Genomic DNA, 19835 nt, shown 5'->3' on the forward strand with positions numbered 1-19835 from the left:
CGTGTGTGTATTAACCTGGTTTTTAACTTTAATTATGCAGTAGCATCCGGTGCAGTCCTGTAGGGTGATGCGGTGGAACGGTTTGCTGCAGTCTTTAATGTGCCAAATAGACACCTCTCCAGAATCTGCACACACACTCCACATTTCCTCCCGCTGACACAAACACATCAGGTGAAACGGGGTCACTCTTACAAAATGAAAATACATTTATTAAAGAAAAACAATATTAAGAGCAAAATGTGTGTTTGTACCTCTGGTAAGATCAGAGCACAGCTGAAAGTAGTTGTGGAGCCTTTTTGTTGTTCTGGTAAATTCATGCAACGTTTTAATGAACCATTCCTCCACACCTCCATTATCCTGTCTCTGGAGCCTTAAACCAGACCAGAGGGAAAGACGGAAAGAGAGGGTATTCACTTTACATCATCAAAGTCTCAGATTTTCCATTTTTCCAACTGTCCAGTGTGAAGGAAACTTACAACACCAAAGCGTGCCGCTGCAGCTGTAAATGGACTGCAGACGGCTGCAGGAGAGGCGGAAGTGCTTCTTCACCTGAAGGAAAAGGAAAAGTCAAACAAGCTGAAAGAGAAATGCAAACAGGTGTGAACAATGGTTGATATTAAACCAACCTGCAATGTGGAGACATCCCACGCCATGACTGTCCCCTCTGCACTGCAGGAGTATGCCACCTTTTGGCTGAAGAACAAAGCAGGCTGGTAAGATTATTTTTAATGTACATTTCAAGAACAGAGTGGATTAGACACAAACATTTCCATTCCTTGAATACAACTTTAATTACCTAACAATAATGATAATACTGCTGAAACAACCAGTCGACTTATGATATTGTTATTCATCTGAATAAGAATAGTATACAAGTTCAAGAAATTCATCAAACAAATTGAATGCTTTTATATTGCTGATGGCTTATTTGCTGTTTTTCTTAACTTTCTGTTTCAAAGTTCATTTCTTTAAACTGCGAATTTATAACTGAAATTATTAACTGTTTGATTAGAATACACAAACAGAAACTGGGTGTTCCCTCGATCAGAAGTTGGTACTCATACATATCATATTGGCAGTGATGAATAAACTTCTTTATAAAGCCTCCATGAGAATACTGGAGGTTTAAGGGTCGAAACAGCAGAGTGACAGCAAGAACAGCCCATTAGAATGAGAGAGGAGACAATTTGCAGCTTTAGCAGAAAATCTGGGAAGGTGTGTTCGGTATGTGATGTGAGGGCAGTGAGGCAGTGCGGCCCGAGTTGGGGGGGGGGGTGATTGTGTATTTTTGTTGTGGCTGTTGTTCTGCGTTACCTGTATTTGTCTTTGTCGACCGCCAGTCCTGTGACCTCTGCCCTGTGCTCAGTCAGCTGTCTGTTACACACCATGGCCACTATGCTGATGATGTAGATCACTGAGTCCTCAGAGCCCATCCACACCTGATCTTTGTCAACCTCCAACATGCAGTTCTGAAACCAGAAACATGTTTCTGAGCACGAGTCCGCAGGTATTACAGCTTTACACAAATTTTTAACCTGGATCTTCAAAATCTTCTACCTGGGTAACAAAAAAACCAACAACTCAGTCAATTAATTCTAAAGCTCCTTTCAGCTGCTCCCACATTCACAATGGGGTCGCCACAGCAGGTGTCTTTGCATATTTTTAAATGTCAGAAGCTCTTCCAGCTGAGCTGCTAAGAGCTTCATGCAGGACGCAATACTCAGCATGTCCACTAGGCGGCAAAATTGTTCTAATAAACTACTGAAACACTACCTGACAAACATTACTTCTAATATCAAGTACCTCTGTGTTACAGAATGTGCAAATAGACTTGGAAGTTACAGCTAAAAATTATCAATAGAAAAAATGTTTAAATTACTTTGTCTACAATAATTTCATGATATTTTCTCAACAGCTGTTTTCACGCTGCTGGTGAAAGTTAGAAATCGTCATGCCAGTGTTTTATAAGTGAAAACACATACTCCGCCCATCTCGGTCTCACACTTCCAACATATTTCATGTAACTGAACTGCACAGTTGAAGTAAGGGTTAGACTTAAGAAGTGTCTTAAAACCTCACAAATCCTTTCTCCTGGAGAAAATGTTTATGAAGCTCGACCACTGGCTGGTGCTTTCAACCCTCCAGCCAGCTATCACTGGAAAATGCTTTGTTCTTTGAGGGAATGTAAACTATTCAAAACACACCATGGATTCCCTACAAACATGAGATTTCATGTTGAAAGATAATGTTTGAAGTGAAGCCAGAGAAGGAGAAACAAAAACCACTTAATATATATACTTAATATGTACCTGATGTCTGTGGTGTGCTTATCTGCTGATTTAGTTCAGCGATGAGCAAACATCTGGCCAGGTGTTTTTATTTAGTGGTGGAAAAAAGACTACTAGCAGAGGTTTAGAGAAGCCAGTTTAACATGTAGAGGCTTAACTGTGTGAAAGGATCAAATTTGAATATTTACTACTGCTTTTTTGGGTCTTTTCTTTTGATTTTCATGCATAGCACAGTAGTGCAGTCTATGGCACTGTTATATCACAGCAAGACAGTCCCAGGTTCAAATCCACTGACACAACTGGTCAGTGGATTTGAACTGTGTGGAGTTGGAAAGTTTTCCCTCTCCCTCCAATACTCCAGCCTCCTCCCACAATCCAAAGACATGCAGGTTAGGCTAACTGGTGACTCCATGTATGAATCTGGTCAGGAATGCCTGACTGCCTGTGTGTTTTAGCCCTTAGTCAAGCAACGTGTCCATAGCGTACCCCTCCTTTTTGCCTTGTCACATCTGGGACAGGCATCAGCCAACCCATATAACTGAATACAAATATTTTCATGAATAAAAATAAAATTGTAACTGTGTTAAGAGTGGACCTGCAATGTTCATTTCCAGCTCCATATTGTATTGACATTTACATTAGAGCTTAACTGTTGTAGTTCTAAAGTTTACAGTTTAAAAAAAATCTATTTCATTCGTTGTCTTAAACAAGATGTTTTAGCTTTCTTCTGATTGGTTGCCCCTTCGAAATAAAGTTTTGAACGGCAGATGGGTGGAGTTTTTGCACTGATAACCGGAGTCATGCACCAGACGTTAAGTAAAAATGTCTGGAAACAATCATTTAGAGCAGTCTGAGCCTGATTATTCGTTTCATGTGTTCCTCTCACCAGTCTAGCATTCCCAACATGGCAGGTGTGTGTGAGGGACCAGCTGGAGGCATCAAACACCATCACCTTCCCCTTATTTACCGATACCCATAGTTGACCTGAAATAGAACACACACACACACACACACACACACACACACACACACACACACACACACACACACACACACACACACACACACACACACACACACACACACACACACACACACACACACACACACACACACACACACACACACACACTTAATCAGTTATTTCTCAACACCCTATCATTACACTTGGCCTGCAGTGAATATTACTTATACAGATTTCTGTCTTCTACTCCAGAGGCTACTTAGGAGTTTTCTTCCAGCAGTGTGAAGGGAAGCACTTCATGTCAATATTATTTTGCAGCTCGACTCCACCCAACCAAACCAACGGTCAGATTTCTCCCAACGGATTCAGCACTTTTAAAAAATGCCCCAGCTCATGGAGAAGAAAAAAAAAGTAACATCCTGTGTTTTTACTTCAAGGAGCAGAAAAGGGCAGTGGAACAGAAGGTAAGAGGACTTATGAAGTGAAAAAGTTAGAAAAAGAAAAAAGTGTGGTGAGAACAGAGGGGAGAGGAGAGGGGGTGTGAACCGGATCTGTGCCAGGAACTCAATTCAGTGACCTATATTCAAACTGGAGAGGGAGAAAGAGTCCGAGAGGGCCGGGGAGGGAGGACCTGAATGGCCAGATTTGTTCTTTTTCACCAGCAGAAATCCCAAAGAGCAGCAGACTGCTACAGAAGAACTGAAATGTGTTTGTTAATGTGTGGATCACTGAGTGTGACTGTGCTAGTGGCAGGGGTTAGTCTGCCACCAGCATGTATTTAAGTGGACCCAGATGGCTGCCTGCTGAAGGCCACTGAATGGCTCTGTGGATCTTTTTTTAAAGCTTTTCACTCACGATCTTCCTGCCATATAATGTGCCAGGCTGTCGGTGCCCCAGGATAAAAATCAAGGATGCACTAAACAACAAAGGCCACAAATAATAACCACAATTCATAGGTGACATATTAAAGGAAGAAAAGAAATAAATAAACCACAAACTACAAGAAGATAGTTTCACTTCCTTGGCAGTTACTCTTCTATTGCTTTACACTAATATAAGGATGAATATCATTAAAAAAAAAAGATATTCTATGTTATTTAATGTTTTTCCGGTGTGGTGGAACACACAGTTTACTGTGTCTTCTTAGGTGTTTAAATCAGGTGACTGTGAAGGCCATAAAATGATCTGCATTCTCATCAAATCACTCATCCCTTTGGCCTGTCAGGATCAAGCCGCCAGCCAACAACAGTCCACAGGTCACGTCCAGACAGAGACTTTTATTACACAAACTCTCTTCCCCTTGTTTACAGTCAACAACTAATTAGGACAGAAAAAAACCCCTAAAGTAATTACTTAAAAAAAAAACAACCTTCTGCATAGGGCTGTGCGATATGGCCAAAATCTCATATCCCGATGTAAGAATTCTATCGTCCCGATAACGATATAAATCACAGAAATGTAACATTTTCTATAAATTATGTGAATCTCGGGCAGCTCGTCTTGCGGGAAGTGTTTCCAGCTGCGCGTCATGTAGCTGGAGTCGAGTGTTTTAACCAATGACTGTATAACAGATGCATGAAACTATACATTTTTAGACATAAGTTGTAAAGGCCGCCGTTTTCGGCGATAGACGATAGACGTTTTTATATCGTTATCCAATATATATCGTTATATCGAACAGCCCTACTTCTGCAGTCCTTACATTTCTTCATAACTTGTGTCAGTGTCTGTTCTTTATACTTCCTTTTAGAAAGAAGTAGAGTCTGCAATCTTTTTTTTTTTTAAATTGACAGAATTATGAGAGAAAAGAAGTACCATGAGACTTTTACACCCTGAAATATTAACAGCTTACTTTTTCAGCATGACAATGATCCCAGACCCACTGCCGACGCAATTCAAGCAAACCTTGATAAAACAAAAACAAAAAACATTTGCACACCCTCAGTCATGGCCTCCCCAGGACCCAGACAGCCCATACAGCCATTCCCGCTGCAGTTTTGTAATCACTATGTAAAGCACTTATCCTGTGCTTTCCTATGATTTCACAGCTCACAATAAAAAGAAGAGAGTCCACATATTTATGACCATTTATTTAAGAGATTGAGGAGAGGTTTCCTTCCCAGCATGTTTTTAAATATCTTGCAACTCCTTTTGCTGTTTACTGTAATATGAGACTGGGGAGGAAGTGTGGTTGAGGAACTTTATTGCATCTGCATGTTTTTTATGTCAGTGTGTGCCACAGTGATGACAGATAAACACCAGGTTGGTTTTTTTTGTGCATTAGTCAACATATATGTCAGTGCATGCGCGTTAGTGTCACAGTTAGATTGGGAAATTGCTCTGCTGCTCCAAAGAGCCAATCACATCATCGACTCCCACAATGACCAATAAAAAAGGGGAAGAGGCTGAAACTTGTTGTAACAGTGTTGATGAGAAATGATGGAGAAACTGCTCGTTTACGGGACACATTTAAAAGCTGTGTGTGTGTGTGTGTGTGTGTGTGTGTGTGTGTGTACCTGATGTGTAGAGAAGAACATCCACAGCCTGAGGTGAAGCAAGTTCCAGCGAAGGGTTAATTTTGTGCTTTAGTATCTCTGCAGTTGTCTTGGGAACCATCATTGGGACTGGAGACAAAGCAAAGAGAAGCAACTAACCTTAACCAGGTGATGAAAGCACAAACTCAAAGTGAAAGATTACTGTAGTCTCGATGAGTCATAAAGTTTCCAAACGGGCACAGTTTTATTACGCAAATATGTCCATAACCATAACAAAGCACATCTTTCTCTACCTTCCATCTTGATGCGGTCAAAGTAAGCCAGCTTAGAAGCAGCATAGATAGCCTTGCTGCTCTGAAGACTTCCCACTACTGCGTCCATTAATAAGGCATTGGTCAGAGCTTGCTGCATGTACTGGGGGTCCTGAGAGAAAGAGAGAGACAGAATTTTTTGTTTAAAAAAAAAAAAAAAGCATTAGAAGGCAATGCTTATGGCTACGATCCTTATACTTTTACAAAGTTTGTAGAATACAATTTCAGCTGGTGTAAACACTCACTAATGTACTTTTGACTGATGTTCAAGGTCAACCTCAATAAGCCAGATGCCATCACCAGACCAGACATACATACAACAGCGGTTAAGTGATTTTTTTTATAATAAAAATGAATGAAAAAAAAATAAATGCTGATGTCACAAAGGAGAAAAAAAATATACCAGGATAAATAGTCATCATGAGTCATACTCTCAGACTTAAAAGGCGTATACAGCAATGGCAATCCATCTCAGAGGTCATACATATATTTCAGTCTTCATAATGCATTGACCAATCAAATCAAGTCAAATTAAAGATATATGGTCACTCTTTTTCAGAATGACTATATCTTAGTTTACTAAAGATTTATGGTCTCAATAAACTTATCACACCCAAAAATACTTATATTGACATGATATACAAACAGGACAAGCTGTAAATATAGGCAATTACAACTGAAATAATCAACGATCAAACAAGATTTACATGTGACTAAGCAGTGCTGTAGATGTTTATCCTGTCAGACAAGTTGGACAGTCATCACAGGCTGCCTGACTATAGAAACTGACAATCAAAGGAAGTGAGAAATGATAATATTTTAAATAAAGAGAAGAGAACAACAGTGAGGGGGGTAAATGTGACAGACAGATATTTTACAGTTACATCTTTTGGTTTCACAAAGGAAACCCCCTGTGTTTGTTCAAGTGTGCCTATTTGTGTTCATGCATAACTGAGGGAATTTCAACCACTCCCTCACAGAAACTGACACACACTCAAACTGATGCCTGAATAAACACGAGGTATGAATAATAAACGAGCAAGGTAATTCAATAAATTTTCCTGATGAAGCTTATCATTTTCCTCTATGCTCCCTCACAGCAACACCCACACAGCCTCTTCATCACAGATTTACCTTGTGCTGGTCAGCTGTGAAGCGCCCGGCCCACATTTCCTTGACCATCAGGTTCCAAAGCTCAGTTTCCGTTTTCAAATTAGCTTCAAAAGTTTCCTTCCTTCCCCGGACACGAAGCTTCAGGCCTGGGATTCGCAGGAGCATGAAGGGAGCTGAGGAGACCTTTACTTCCTAAAACAAAAAACAAAAGTACACAAAGACAACATCTACTATAGATTGCCGTTTCAAGTCTTATCTTACTGGGCACAGCTGTATTTGTATCTCGGGATTTCTCTTCTTTTAATCTCACATCTAAATCTCGGTACTGTGCCACCTCCACGTATCCTGGCCGTCCATCCGTGAGCAGGAAGAGCCGTCGCTGAGTCATGGCGATTTTCCCCACTCCGCGGCTCGTCTTTACTGAAGACGACACCTTGAAGACGCACTCGTTGGCCTCAATGTGCTCCAAAACAGATGTTGGCAGACAAACCTTCAGATCAAACGAACACAAAAACCTGCATAAAGTGCCAATTTGTTCAACTACAGTGTAAACTATTGAAACTGGTTTCTGCCACTGAAAAAACGAAAGAATCTTTTGTCATCCATAAGTCCAAAATTTCAGGTTTTTAATCTCAGAATTTTGAGTTACCACCTCATAGATCTGAGAAAATAATTAAAAATAATTGTAATTATTTGAATTTCAAGGAAATAAACTGAAATTTTAACTTAAAGAATGGCACTTTTTCCCCATTTGCAGAAACAAAACTTAATAGTAGGTTTATAATTTAAATTATAATCTACACAGAACCGCAAATCACTGTTAATTCTCCCATCGTAATTTGTTTAAAGTAGTGTAAAGTACAGTACAGACCTCTTGTGCCTCAGCCTCAGTCTCCTTCCAGATGGTGTAAAAAACCTTGAACAAATCTGGACTGACCTGCTTCTGATGACCTGCATCAAACAAACACACACTTTCAAAACAACTGAAGAGAGTTTGTGGATAGTAGGTCTGATATATAAGTATCAGACCTACTTGGTCTGAAACAGTTTAAAACCTCATTTTAAACATCATTTAATAAAAATAATAAGTCTTTAAGTTGTCATAAACCCAGAATTGTGTCACAAACTGTCATAACTGTCGGGGCGAACGTGGCTCAGGGGGTTGGGAATCGCATCTGTAACCGGAAGGTCGCCGGTTCGATCCCTGGGCTCTCTGTCCTGGTCGTTGTGTCCTTGGGCAAGACACTTTACCCTACCGCCTACTGGTGTTGGCCAGAGGGGCCGATGGCGCGATATGGCAGCCTCGCTTCTGTCAGTCTGCCCCAGGGCAGCTGTGGCTACAACTGTAGCTGCCTCCACCAGTGTGTGAATGAATAGTGGTATTATAAAGCGCTTTGGGTGCCTTGAAAAGCGCTATATAAATCCAATCCATTATTATTATTATTATTATAAACAGGCATCTGCTTACTCTCTGAGTCAGCTCTGTTTCTCTTTCCAAGCATGCCTGCAGAGTGAGCGACTGCAAGTTGCAATCCCTACTGTTCTCCAACAATGGCCACATACAGTGCATCACCTCTGTGCACCCCCACACCCAACCAACCACCCAGAGAGATACGAAACTATGTTCTCACCCACTGAATCACACACAGTCACCGCCTGACTGCCTTTTTCATTTAACATCAACGCTTTCGTAACATGTTCTAAAATTACTACATAACCATGTGTTATGTTGTAGTCATTTTTATATAAACACCACTTTTTTAAGTGACTATACAACAGGAACTTATAATAGGAAACAGTAATTATAATACATTTACAATGCAAAAGGAGATCCAAATCCTGTTGATGTGACTCTGAATCTTATCCTCCGCAGTGAAAGTAGAAAGGAAAACCTGACATTAGCCTGTCACAACCTCCAACAGGATGTTATGACAGAAAAAAAAAAAAAAAGAAGAAAGAAAGAAAGAAAGAAAGAAGGCATTTTCCAAAATCCCAGTGTGCAGGCAAAGATAAGTTCTCACTGTAAGCTTCCTTCCTTCTTTTCCAATCACATATGTTTTAGTGACACTCTTTCCCAAATTATTATTACTACTGGAACTGAAAATCTTTACTACACACGCCAAAGCTTTAATATCTAAAACCAACACAAGAAAAATCTTAGCCAACATGAAAGTTGTCAGATCAGGGACTGTGGAACTACTTGCACCTTGTGAACTGATGCTTCTTTTACTGAAAAAGTCACCTCTGTTCCGACTGAGAACACCTCGAGTATGTGCAAAAAGTAAACAGCAAATAAAAAGAGGTCATAGGGCAACGACTGCCCAGTGAAGCTCTGGTTATGCCTTGAAAGCTGCACAGCAAATCCTTCAAGAAAGAGTGAGGTAATGTTTAACCCGAAGAATAAATATTTGCTTGGAAAAAGAGAGGAAGAAGGACAAGGACACAGGAAATATCCTGTGAGTGTGTGCATGTGTGATTTACCAATTCTGACATGCTTTAGTGAGAGAGTACAAAGCAGGCTCCGCCCCCCCGAAAATTATGTGTAATTCAAATAAAAAAACCTGAGACTTCTCACAGCTTTTAGGGTAATTGGTCAAATAAATAAGTACCTACCTACAGTTAGAGCATCAAAGAGTCTCTGAATAGTTCCTTGGTCTTTAACAATGCCAGACTCCTGGACACATTTCACAAACTCCTCAAGCTGCATGTATTTTGTCGGCAGCTGGAATCTCTTTATGGCGCCTTCCTCGTGCCCGTTTCCACGGCCCGCACATTCCCGCTCCTGGTCCCTTTTGACCCGACTGATAAGCCGTTTGAGTTCTGCCTTTCTATCCGCCTGTCGGGAGATTTCAACATTATGGCAGAGGCCTTTGTTTGTTTATTTAACTGTCAGTAAGATTACACACAAACAACTAAGATGGACTTCATTTAGACTAGAAGGTGAGGCGGAAGCAGTGGACTTGCCCTTTTTTGCACCGAAAGTCATTATTGTTAAAATAATCTGCAATCACCTACTTATCCTGTGATGAGAAACTGAGTTGCTGACATGATATTTGATGCTGTTAACACCTCACAATCTTACTGAGGGTAGTTTGTAAAGAAAGAAGAAAACTATGGTTACTTAAACACAAGTATATTGTGTTTAAGTAAATCACTTTCACTTTTCCTTAACTGGGACTGACCAATATCAGGTGTCATCTTCCTGCAGACTGTTCTGGGACTGATGACTGAAACACAAGTATATTGTGTTTAAGTGGCTAAAGATGTAATTAACTAAGATGGTTCTAGGCAACAGGGTTTATATCTGCAGGGAGAGTAAAACACACAGTCATGACAACCTGAACTGACCTGTAAACGTTCAGACTCTGGCAGGGAGTCCACTAAAGACTTAACCATCTGAGAGGGAAAAATATCAGAGTCTGTCTTGTACAGACTCTGAAAGTCCTCTAATGCATCAAGACGCCTGTTGGACACAGTGTTGACCAAACCACGCAGATAATGGTACCTGAACAGAGAAATAGATGAGATGGTTAGGGATCTGACACTATATAAGGTTCAGATATTGTTAAAATGACTTAAATAGAGACATCCATCCATCCATCCAAAAATTAATACAATTTATTGAAGAAACGTGAACCTATTTCCTTGTACATTTTTATAAATTTCTACTTTATATGAGATTTCAGGTTTCTTCGTTCTCGTACCTGGCCAGTAGAGCAGACTCTTCCGGTGGTGTAGCATTAATAGCTTTCCCCAGTGAAGCAATCATGTCAGAATAATAGTTTTGGACATAGTGGTAGGCCAGCGGAGGAGGGAATTCTGGAAGACGGAAAACTTTCACTGCTTTCTTGGGGGACTTTAAACCTGAAGGGAGACAAACAAAATTAGAAACTGATTGCTACTTGGCTAAATCACTTTCACTTTTCCTTAACTGGGACTGACCAATATCAGGTGTCATCTTCCTGCAGACTGTTCTGGGACTGATGACGGGTAAAGTTTCACTGACAGACTGCACCAGATTTGGCAGGCTGGCTCCCAGCCTTTTGCTCAGCTTGTTGTCAGGGCTGCCGTATGTTCTGTAGCCAGACCTGGATAGCTCAGACATGGGAGGACGCCGGGGAGACTCCGTCATTCCACGATTCCTGAATAGAAAAATGATTGAGGCACAGATTGTGTTTTCTTTATGGTTAGTGATGACAGCAAGCAGGTGAAAGTAATTGAATCAGACAAATCTATTTATTTACAGAGGATAACGTGCATTTTTAACATGTCATTTATGACTGTAAAATCTCTATAAACAAATACCTGAATGCAAAAAAAGTCTGAGTTTTACTGACCAATCATGCTTCAGCTGGCTTTGGTTGCATACTATGTGCAAAACAGCAAAAAAGGACTGCATTTGCTAAAAATCTATTCTGACATAGCTGTCAATCATATTCTATGTATTTGTCTTTTATGGTGTTTTATTTTCTATTTATATGAATTTGCAAATTATGACCAAGGACAGAAGAGGAATTTTTGGCCAACAAATCTGTTGCCTGCACTGGAAGCTTGTTATCCCCAGAGGCCAAGTCAGCAAACTAGCTGACATGTTATGCGATGACAGTAAAAACATCTCCAAAGCAAAGTATTCTAATGAAAATCCTGATTTAATGTCAATTGCAACCAGCACTGGAACAAATGCATGACCGCAACAAAAGTCATTCAATCTGGTTATTCATTATGAGTTTCATGAGTCATGAGCACCTTAGCTCTAACTTCTCGTTCCTAACCTTTGTGCGCTTGTTTTGTTAAATGATTATATTTTTAGGGCAGCAAGTAAGAACCATTTAATCTCTTTTTTAATTTATTATATATTATAACCCCAAATGCACACCTTATAGTCAAAACCCCAAGCAGATTTATATAAGACTTACATTGTCTGACCAAGACAAGAAGTCAGTGAAATGTAATTTACTGAAATAAATGATCAGTATTACCATGTAAGATGACACTCACTATTGTTTTATATCAATTTTGTGGTCCTTTTGACCGGTTTCAAAAATTTGTATGATTTGACTGATCCTCATTCAAAGAGAGTGGTGAAGTGCTGAAATACTTTAAAACAGTCTTTACTTATAGTGATTTATTTTCCCCCCTCTGGCACAAAAAGCTAAATAAATTACTAAAAAGCACTACATACACAGGCTATTCATACACTGGTATCTGCACAAAATTTTACAGCATGTGGGTCACTTTAGCAGTTAAAAAATGCAAAAATCTACATTTTACAAACTCACCCAGAGTCACTCCCCCCCAAAACCACAATTAATGATATTAATAATGTACTGCCAAAACAGCTGCTGCTCGTTTAACAGGTAGAGCAGCTCTGAGATAATCTTGGATTCAGTTTCAGCCTCTGTATGTTGCAAGGAGTACAGACAGGAAAATGCTGAGTAATGACTCACAAGTAAATTACACTAAGACAGTGGACACCTGCTGTACCTGTTTGAGAGCTACCACCTGAGATTGTTTGACGAAACGTGTAATGTTGGAACTGATTAACATTCACACTGAAACCAGTGATGACATCATGCTCTTATCATACTTGTGCATGAGATTACGTGTGTTCTGCTCCATCCGGCTGAAGGTGTCCCATTTCCTGTTTAGCCGGTCACGCAGGAATGAGTGGAAGATGTGAGTTTCTAATACCTGAGATAGCAACAAAGAGAACCGCGTAAGAGCAGTTAGCGTTTTTGTGTTTACCAGTGGGCGCTTTTTTAGTTTGTAGAGGTGGGAGTGTACCTTCTTGTAAAACAACTGGTCTGCTGGCTCCCTCGTTCTCAGAAATTCCTCGCTGTTAAAAACCCTGTGTTCATGGCTTAGGAAGTCCTGCACCCCACTGACAAAACCATCCATATACATGGAATTGAAGCAAAGAAAGAGAGGGAGAGTGATAAAATGATTTTAAATATACTCAGTTTGTAATAGTAATCATTTATTTCTATGACATTTGCAAAGCTGTACCTGAAGATGTTGACCACCAATTCTAGGGCGATATTTTGTATCTGTGTGTTGAGCCGTCTCTGCCAGTCTCTGCGTTGAGATCGCAGAGCATTAGCATCGGTTCCAGCTGCAAGATGGCACAGCTCCAGGTCAAAATGAAGCTGCAGACTCTCTGCCCTGCAAACAGACGCAGACATACACACATCCCAAATATGTATTTAAAAAAAAAAAAAAAGGACTTCATTTAAAAATTCACTGCCTTTGTAATTTGATTTAGGCAGTTTTTAGGGCAGCAGTTGTAACATTTAGTTCAAAAGCTGGTGTGATTCGAGCTGAAAGAGTTGCATGCCAAACCTCAGTTTGAACATATATGCTTCTCTCTATAAACAGACGTGTTATGCTCATTTTTAGCTAGGGTGACCAGATGTTGCTGTTTATGTTGGACTGCACAGAATTTTTATTTCGTGTCCGTCCCACATTTTGACTGATTCTGCAGAACAAGCACTTTTGTAAAGGGAAGGCTTTTTGTTATAATCAGAAAAATGTTAACAAGCCTAATGCATACTCATTAGGATAAAAAGCTTGTATCTACTTAGCAAGAGACTTTGAAATAAAATATATTTATCCTGTTCTTACTAAATGACAAGCCACCAACATGTAGAATTTATTGTATTGTATTTTAAGTTAAATATACCTCTTAGCATTATTGATGTGTTCCACTTTGTCCCACACAAATTTCTGCATATATAGTTTGTTGGGATCTGGTCACTCCATTTCCAACTCCATATTCTTATTTTAGAGCAGCTTAACATTCTCAACAGGCCCTTTTTCATCTTATACTGTCCATCTGCCTGAAATAAATGGTTTCAACTGCCGTTCCTTAAAGGCCTCTTTCTCTACTTTCTTCTGATTGGCTGCCCCCTGGCCAACGCTTCCTGTTCAGTGCCAACCTGATGTCAGCTTGACACAACTGTCAGAAACAAAATCTTGGCTCACAGGGATTGTGTTGACATTTGCGGATCTAACTTACTGAAATCTAATAAGAGCACCAACACTATAAGAGTACACAAAATAAGTAAAAGCATAATAGTTCCTTTTATTGTCACAGTATCTATTAAGCAGTCTACTTTTACATTGAGGCACATGTTTGTTACCTTAATGTAAAGCTCTCAGCTGCAACCAGAGGGATAGCAGGCAGGTCGACTGTTTCGCACCACGATGTCTGAATGCTGCCATCATCGATGTTCACCAGAATGAGGTCTTCTGTCTCCTATTCCCACAAATGAGCACAAACAGACGCATATATTGTAGGTACAATAGGTACAGTAGAGTACAATCCAGCCTAACAGAAGATCTCAGTCTGACAAACAGACTGCCTCTGTAGAATATGTGGACTCAGCTTGAATAAAGACGAATACAGATGAGAACAAACAGCTATTGTTGGATGCTGTATGTGAGCTCAACTGAGACAATTTACAAAGAAAATTGTAATTTATTATTTATTTTCTTCAATGCACATCTAGTAATTACTGTAAAGGTTATTATAAGCTTAAGCTAAAATCCCCAAATATTTAAAACACCACTTCCTTAGATAAGAAAGGTTTCCACGATCTATCTGTTGTCAGCAAGGAAGGAAACCAAGAGTGTACTCCCTCATTATGGTTTAAAAAAAAAAAAAAAGCACACGTAGACACAAAAAGCCTAATGTTTAAACGCTGATAACGACAGCATTGTACTTACTGCAGCAACCTCTTCAAAATGACTGATGTGACAGCCCATGAGAAAGGCAGTGGGAGCCATTATGAAGTCCAACATTCCTCTCGCCAAGACGGGAACATAAGGCTGCTGCCAGGACAGAGGCTGAAAGAGAAAACACGGCTAAAATATTTAGGAATGAAAAATAAGTCAATATGGGCACTTTAACACGATGTTCTTTACACTAACCTGGAGGTACAACAGCAGACACTCTGCAACAAGAGTGAGTCTGGCCCAGTCACAGGAGAACAAGACCAGTCGCTGCTCTTGGAGAAGGTAGGACAACACCTGAAGAGTGAAAAAATACTTAGGATCTCATATTTTCTGCTATATTTAAAGGCTAAATGCAATACCACGCTGCCATATGCAGTACCTGGAGCAATACGGTGTGAGTAAAACAGAGGAAAGGCAGATGCAGGTCGATGTCAACAACAGGACTGTCCTGATCCTCTCTTGATGGAAGATATATTTGAAGAGGACGAAGACTGAAAGACTAACAAAGAGAAGAATTTTACTATAAGGATCTATCAGAGCTGTCTGACACAAAGACAATAAGGTGGAGTTATCTGATGGAGAACGAAAAGTTTTTCCTGACCACATGCAGCTGTCCAGGAGGGGGTAACGGCACGAGGGACAGCTTGGCTGAAAACTCCTTCACTGTCTCCTCAAAATCGGCTTGTCTTGCAGTATGCAGCTGGACCAGGAGACTGAGCATGTGCAGGCAGGAGGCCAAATGAAAGATTAATTTAAATGCACAAAGTAAAACACAACCAAGGTCAAGGTTATTTATCAACTGTATGTTCAAAAGAAGTTACCATGACAGGCAGTCTTTCAGGGCATTGTAGTAGGGGAACTTGGAGATGATACACACAGCAAAGGGTGCGTAGAAACGTGCTTTAGTTGAGCTTCCCCTGTGACCGTTCTGGAAGACGCCTTCCTGACAGGACTGACACAAAAGGAAGCCAATGAGTAATACTGATTGTCTGCACTGATTAGTCCTAGCATGTCCTTCTATTAAATTGAGAGTATGCATTTGTACCAGCACAGCTCTGTAGTACTGCACAACGACTCCATGGGTTCGGTTCCCAAACATGTCAGTAAAAACCAGGAAGTGATAACTGTCTTTTTTCTGCTCACTGGCTAGCTCAAGACCACCTAGATGAAAAAAAAAGATATTTTAAGATTATGCCATACAACAAAATGCACAGATGCTCGTTAATTTAATCCATGTCTCCAAGAGACAAAGCAATAAGAGTGGAAACGTCCTGGCTGCCAGTGGAAGTGGCTATATGCAAATGCAATTTCATAATGCCTCTAAACCTAGATTAAAGAGCAGGAAAATGGGACTTCTAATGCTCGACTGTGCAACGCATGATAATAAATTTTCAGATTCTTGATCTTAGACTGGAAAAATGCATCTAAGCATGATGGTCTCTAGTTAAGTAAGACTTAACTAGAGAAAGAAAGAAGAATACCTGGCATTAGTAAAACCATATCAGTCTAGATACAGTCATTGCCTAAGAATAGATTACTCAAGCAACAGACTGGATTATTATGTAATTCTGTATTTATTATGAGTGTGTGCAGCAGTGCTATTCAGCTTAATCCTCAGTAATGTTTGGTTTGTCACAATGGAAATTTACACAGAATACCTGGGAAGCATAGCTCTGGTAAAGCAATAAGATCCAAATCTTTTGGAACACTGATGTCTTCTGTTGCTGATGACACTTCAGCGCGATTGGCTGCTTCTCCATTAGACAGAGTCTCTGCAGCACGATCTCTCCTCTTCTGCAAAAAGGAAAATGCATGAGCAAGAAACTCTTTTGCAAGAGTGCCCTGGGCCCAGACATGCAGCATTAACCTGGAAGAACATTCAAGCATTGCAAAGAAGGGCCCTGCCCAGGGCTGAACCCAGGACTTCTTGCTGTGAAGGAATTGAGCCACTGTTCTGCAGATAGTCTGTTTTTTCGTTTACTCTATAATACTAATAATAACACAGGACAAGAAAGATTTTGCTACTGGGAATAAAACATGGTATTTACATGAAATGCAGTGCGCTGATTCCAAATCTGAAGTCAAAATTCACCTAGGACGTCTAAATCTTAAGTTAAAGGTCAAGTACAGTTTGGCCACTACATGGTAAATAAGCACGCGTTTGTAACACATTATGCAGCAGCGTGTTCCTGCAGGGTCAGCAGTTGCTAAGCCTCTATATAATGCAAGATTGGCCAAGAGCAAGCTTATAGTTTACAGAACTGTTTTCTTATCTAGCAAGTCTATTAGTGTGTTTTATCCTAAAGATGAGTAGGTGGAGCTGCGTTAACCATCCAGACAATCTTTGCTATATTTGTGCTAAATACCCCCCATGCAATCAGAGTAACGAAAAGCTTTCTGTTCCTAATGCTCATGCTGTGGGAATGAAAGAGACACATGAGTCAATGGAAGAGCACACTGTTTGCCAATACAATGTGCTACATGCATCACTGGTTGATCCACTAAAAGTGTAACTTCCACCACTTCACATTAAACTGGGCCTAATACTTTGACATGCCAATTGATGGTAATGGAAATGGCCTCCAGTATCTGAAGGATAGGTTTGGAAAAAATTCCTGAGCTGTTGGAATTTTTGACATCTGCAAAATGATGCGTTCAGCTCCAAACTGAACATGCTTGAACTTTCTGCTTGGGATGCATTTCTGCTAGTTGTGTAAAACTTTCTTGGCAACCATCGGGTTGAAAACTATGTTGAACTTGTAAGCAACATGTTAGCAGCGTATCAGCAACTCGACTGCCAAATGTCACTCAAAATGCATTTTTTGCATTCTCATCTGGATTTTTTCAGTCCAAATATGGGTGATGTAAGTGATGAACATGGAGAACAATCCAACAAGGATATTGACACCATGGAGACAAGATATCAAGGCAGCTTCAACCCCAACATGATGGGCAATTACTGCTGGTTTCTGCAGTGGTCAAGTGGAGACTCTCACAACCGCAAAAGCAAGTGCCTAAAGCACTTTTGAACAGTGCATGTGCATTGCATAAAGACTCAAGTGAACTTATTATTTACACGTTTGTTAATGTGAACAAGTTTTTGTAATCTCTCACAGTTTTGAAGAAAAATGTAGTTATGTACAGTGACTGTATAACAAATATAAAATCAGTTTCTTGTGTCTGTATGAATAGCTAATGATATCGTGTATAACTTCAGAACCTGACATCCTAGGCTAAATCCAACTACAGATTTGGACTCAGCACAGTAGTATGCTTTAGTATAAGTAGTATAAGTGTCTTTAGTTTAAGACACATGAAATACCGCAAGCAGCAGACAATTTGTTTTTCTGTGATCCTGTGTAATATAATAATAATAATAATAATAATAATAATAATAATAATAATAATGATGCATACTTTCTTAATGAAGCTCCTCCTCCTCTGGACACGGCTGAAAGCTGGAGCAATCACCTGGCTTGAATTGGTCTCTTTGGAAACAAAAGGCGGGGCATGGACCTGCAGTACCTCAGCTTCCAACAGTGGGAGTCCATTTAACTTACCCTGTTGTTGGAGCTGCAATGAAGTTTGTCATGTTTATATTTTCAGTCATGTTTTAGAGACCATACATATAAAACAATACAGAGGATTTATTTTGCCCTTACACGTACTATAACCTACGGTTGTAAACTCTTTGAAATTAATAAGTATGACTGATTAAGAAGCATTACGGCATACATGATATTATTTCTATACATCAGACTTTTGATTAGCCAAACAGTTCATAACGCACCCAATTCTACTTGAAATGAATCATGCTCTTCATGTTGTGGACATAAGTGTTCACAGCTATTGTGATTTAAAGGCTGACCTACATAAAAGCAAAAATCTGCTCCTTCTAGAGTTACAATCCACAAGTATCGAAAAGAGCTTTTGTTTGCAGGAAGGATTCAGATAGCCCAGAAATATGTCCGATTTTTTGTTTTTATTCTTTGTGTGCCTGTTTTTGCTTCAACAGCATGGTCACACTTTTTATCCGTCTTTTGACTGACTTTGATTGACAGACTATCTGTCTGCATACATACCTGGTGTATATCTCGAAGCTTATCACTGTGGGCTCCAACCACTACACATGCCTCAAGCAGTCCAGATGGGAGCTCCGCCATCACATCCAAGCACTCAAACTGCCAAAAAGACACACAGTGTGTATTTAGATGAGATAAGAGCTTTTTTCTACAACTAAAATTTATACTGAGATAGCTTTCCCTGCAATTTTTGTAGTAGTATTAACACATCAGGCAACGTGTCAAGTCAGTGAAACATATATTTTAAAACAATGCTTATTTAGGTATTCCACTCACAGTAGGTATCACTGTTTCTGGACTGAATCTGCAGATGAGTTACCGTGTTATGATGTCACACAACGAAACATGATTTTATTGAGGGTAAATGCATCAGTAGCCCTTACTGTAGTGACAGAGAACTAGCAGGTGCAGTTGTTTAGAAGTTTGCATTCATGCCCATGATGAGTATATGTAATGGTAATTTTGGGCTTTCTTTAAACCTTTTTTTCAGGTTGGAATGATTGTACAGTGTACATCTTTCATGGCTTAAAAAAAAAAGAGTTAGGTGCACATGTTTTAATTAATTTTGGATTTTCTCCAATTCAGCAACTACTAAAGGGATTTGTTTGACAGCACTCATTGGACTGACCAATACTCAGAACAATGGGAAAGTCCAAGAAACTCAGTGATGATCTGAGAAGGAGAATTGTAAGTTTACACAAGCTGGGAAGGTGTCTTGGAGCCATTTCTAAAAAAAAAAAAAACCTGCAGATTTCAATGTCATCAGTCCAAACAGCTGTATGCAAGTTATTTGGATGTGTGAACACTTTGCCAAACTCCAGAAGAAGACCCAAACTGGTTAGAATGTT

General features: G+C 39.8%; 1 protein-coding gene across 2 annotated transcripts in view; it reads right to left on the bottom strand.

The window, feature by feature from the left end:
• dennd3a (DENN/MADD domain containing 3a) overlaps positions 1-19835 on the bottom strand; it is a 28517-nt gene that overhangs the window by 4176 nt on the left and 4506 nt on the right. For both annotated transcript variants that reach the window (XM_085445746.1, XM_085445747.1), the window contains exons 2-29: positions 18988-19086; positions 18323-18478; positions 16564-16699; positions 15951-16066; positions 15727-15857; positions 15507-15618; positions 15285-15404; positions 15101-15199; positions 14897-15016; positions 14311-14426; positions 13178-13333; positions 12956-13052; positions 12759-12862; positions 11114-11313; positions 10876-11035; positions 10520-10676; positions 9785-10007; positions 8043-8122; positions 7482-7661; positions 7193-7363; positions 6041-6170; positions 5769-5876; positions 3175-3272; positions 1315-1469; positions 627-693; positions 477-549; positions 252-370; positions 16-153 (exon numbers count right to left, since the gene is read on the bottom strand). In XM_085445746.1, coding sequence (XP_085301872.1) covers positions 16-153; positions 252-370; positions 477-549; positions 627-693; positions 1315-1469; positions 3175-3272; positions 5769-5876; positions 6041-6170; positions 7193-7363; positions 7482-7661; positions 8043-8122; positions 9785-10007; positions 10520-10676; positions 10876-11035; positions 11114-11313; positions 12759-12862; positions 12956-13052; positions 13178-13333; positions 14311-14426; positions 14897-15016; positions 15101-15199; positions 15285-15404; positions 15507-15618; positions 15727-15857; positions 15951-16066; positions 16564-16699; positions 18323-18478; positions 18988-19068 — 3603 coding nt within the window. In that variant the 5' untranslated portion in view covers positions 19069-19086. The remainder of the gene's footprint in view (positions 1-15; positions 154-251; positions 371-476; positions 550-626; positions 694-1314; positions 1470-3174; positions 3273-5768; positions 5877-6040; positions 6171-7192; positions 7364-7481; positions 7662-8042; positions 8123-9784; positions 10008-10519; positions 10677-10875; positions 11036-11113; positions 11314-12758; positions 12863-12955; positions 13053-13177; positions 13334-14310; positions 14427-14896; positions 15017-15100; positions 15200-15284; positions 15405-15506; positions 15619-15726; positions 15858-15950; positions 16067-16563; positions 16700-18322; positions 18479-18987; positions 19087-19835) is intronic.

Source organism: Copadichromis virginalis, linkage group LG22 (assembly GCF_057382275.1).
Source record: "Copadichromis virginalis isolate Kocher_CV1m ecotype Utaka linkage group LG22, C_Virginalis_male_GT1.1, whole genome shotgun sequence".
NCBI classification, from domain to species: domain Eukaryota; kingdom Metazoa; phylum Chordata; class Actinopteri; order Cichliformes; family Cichlidae; genus Copadichromis; species Copadichromis virginalis.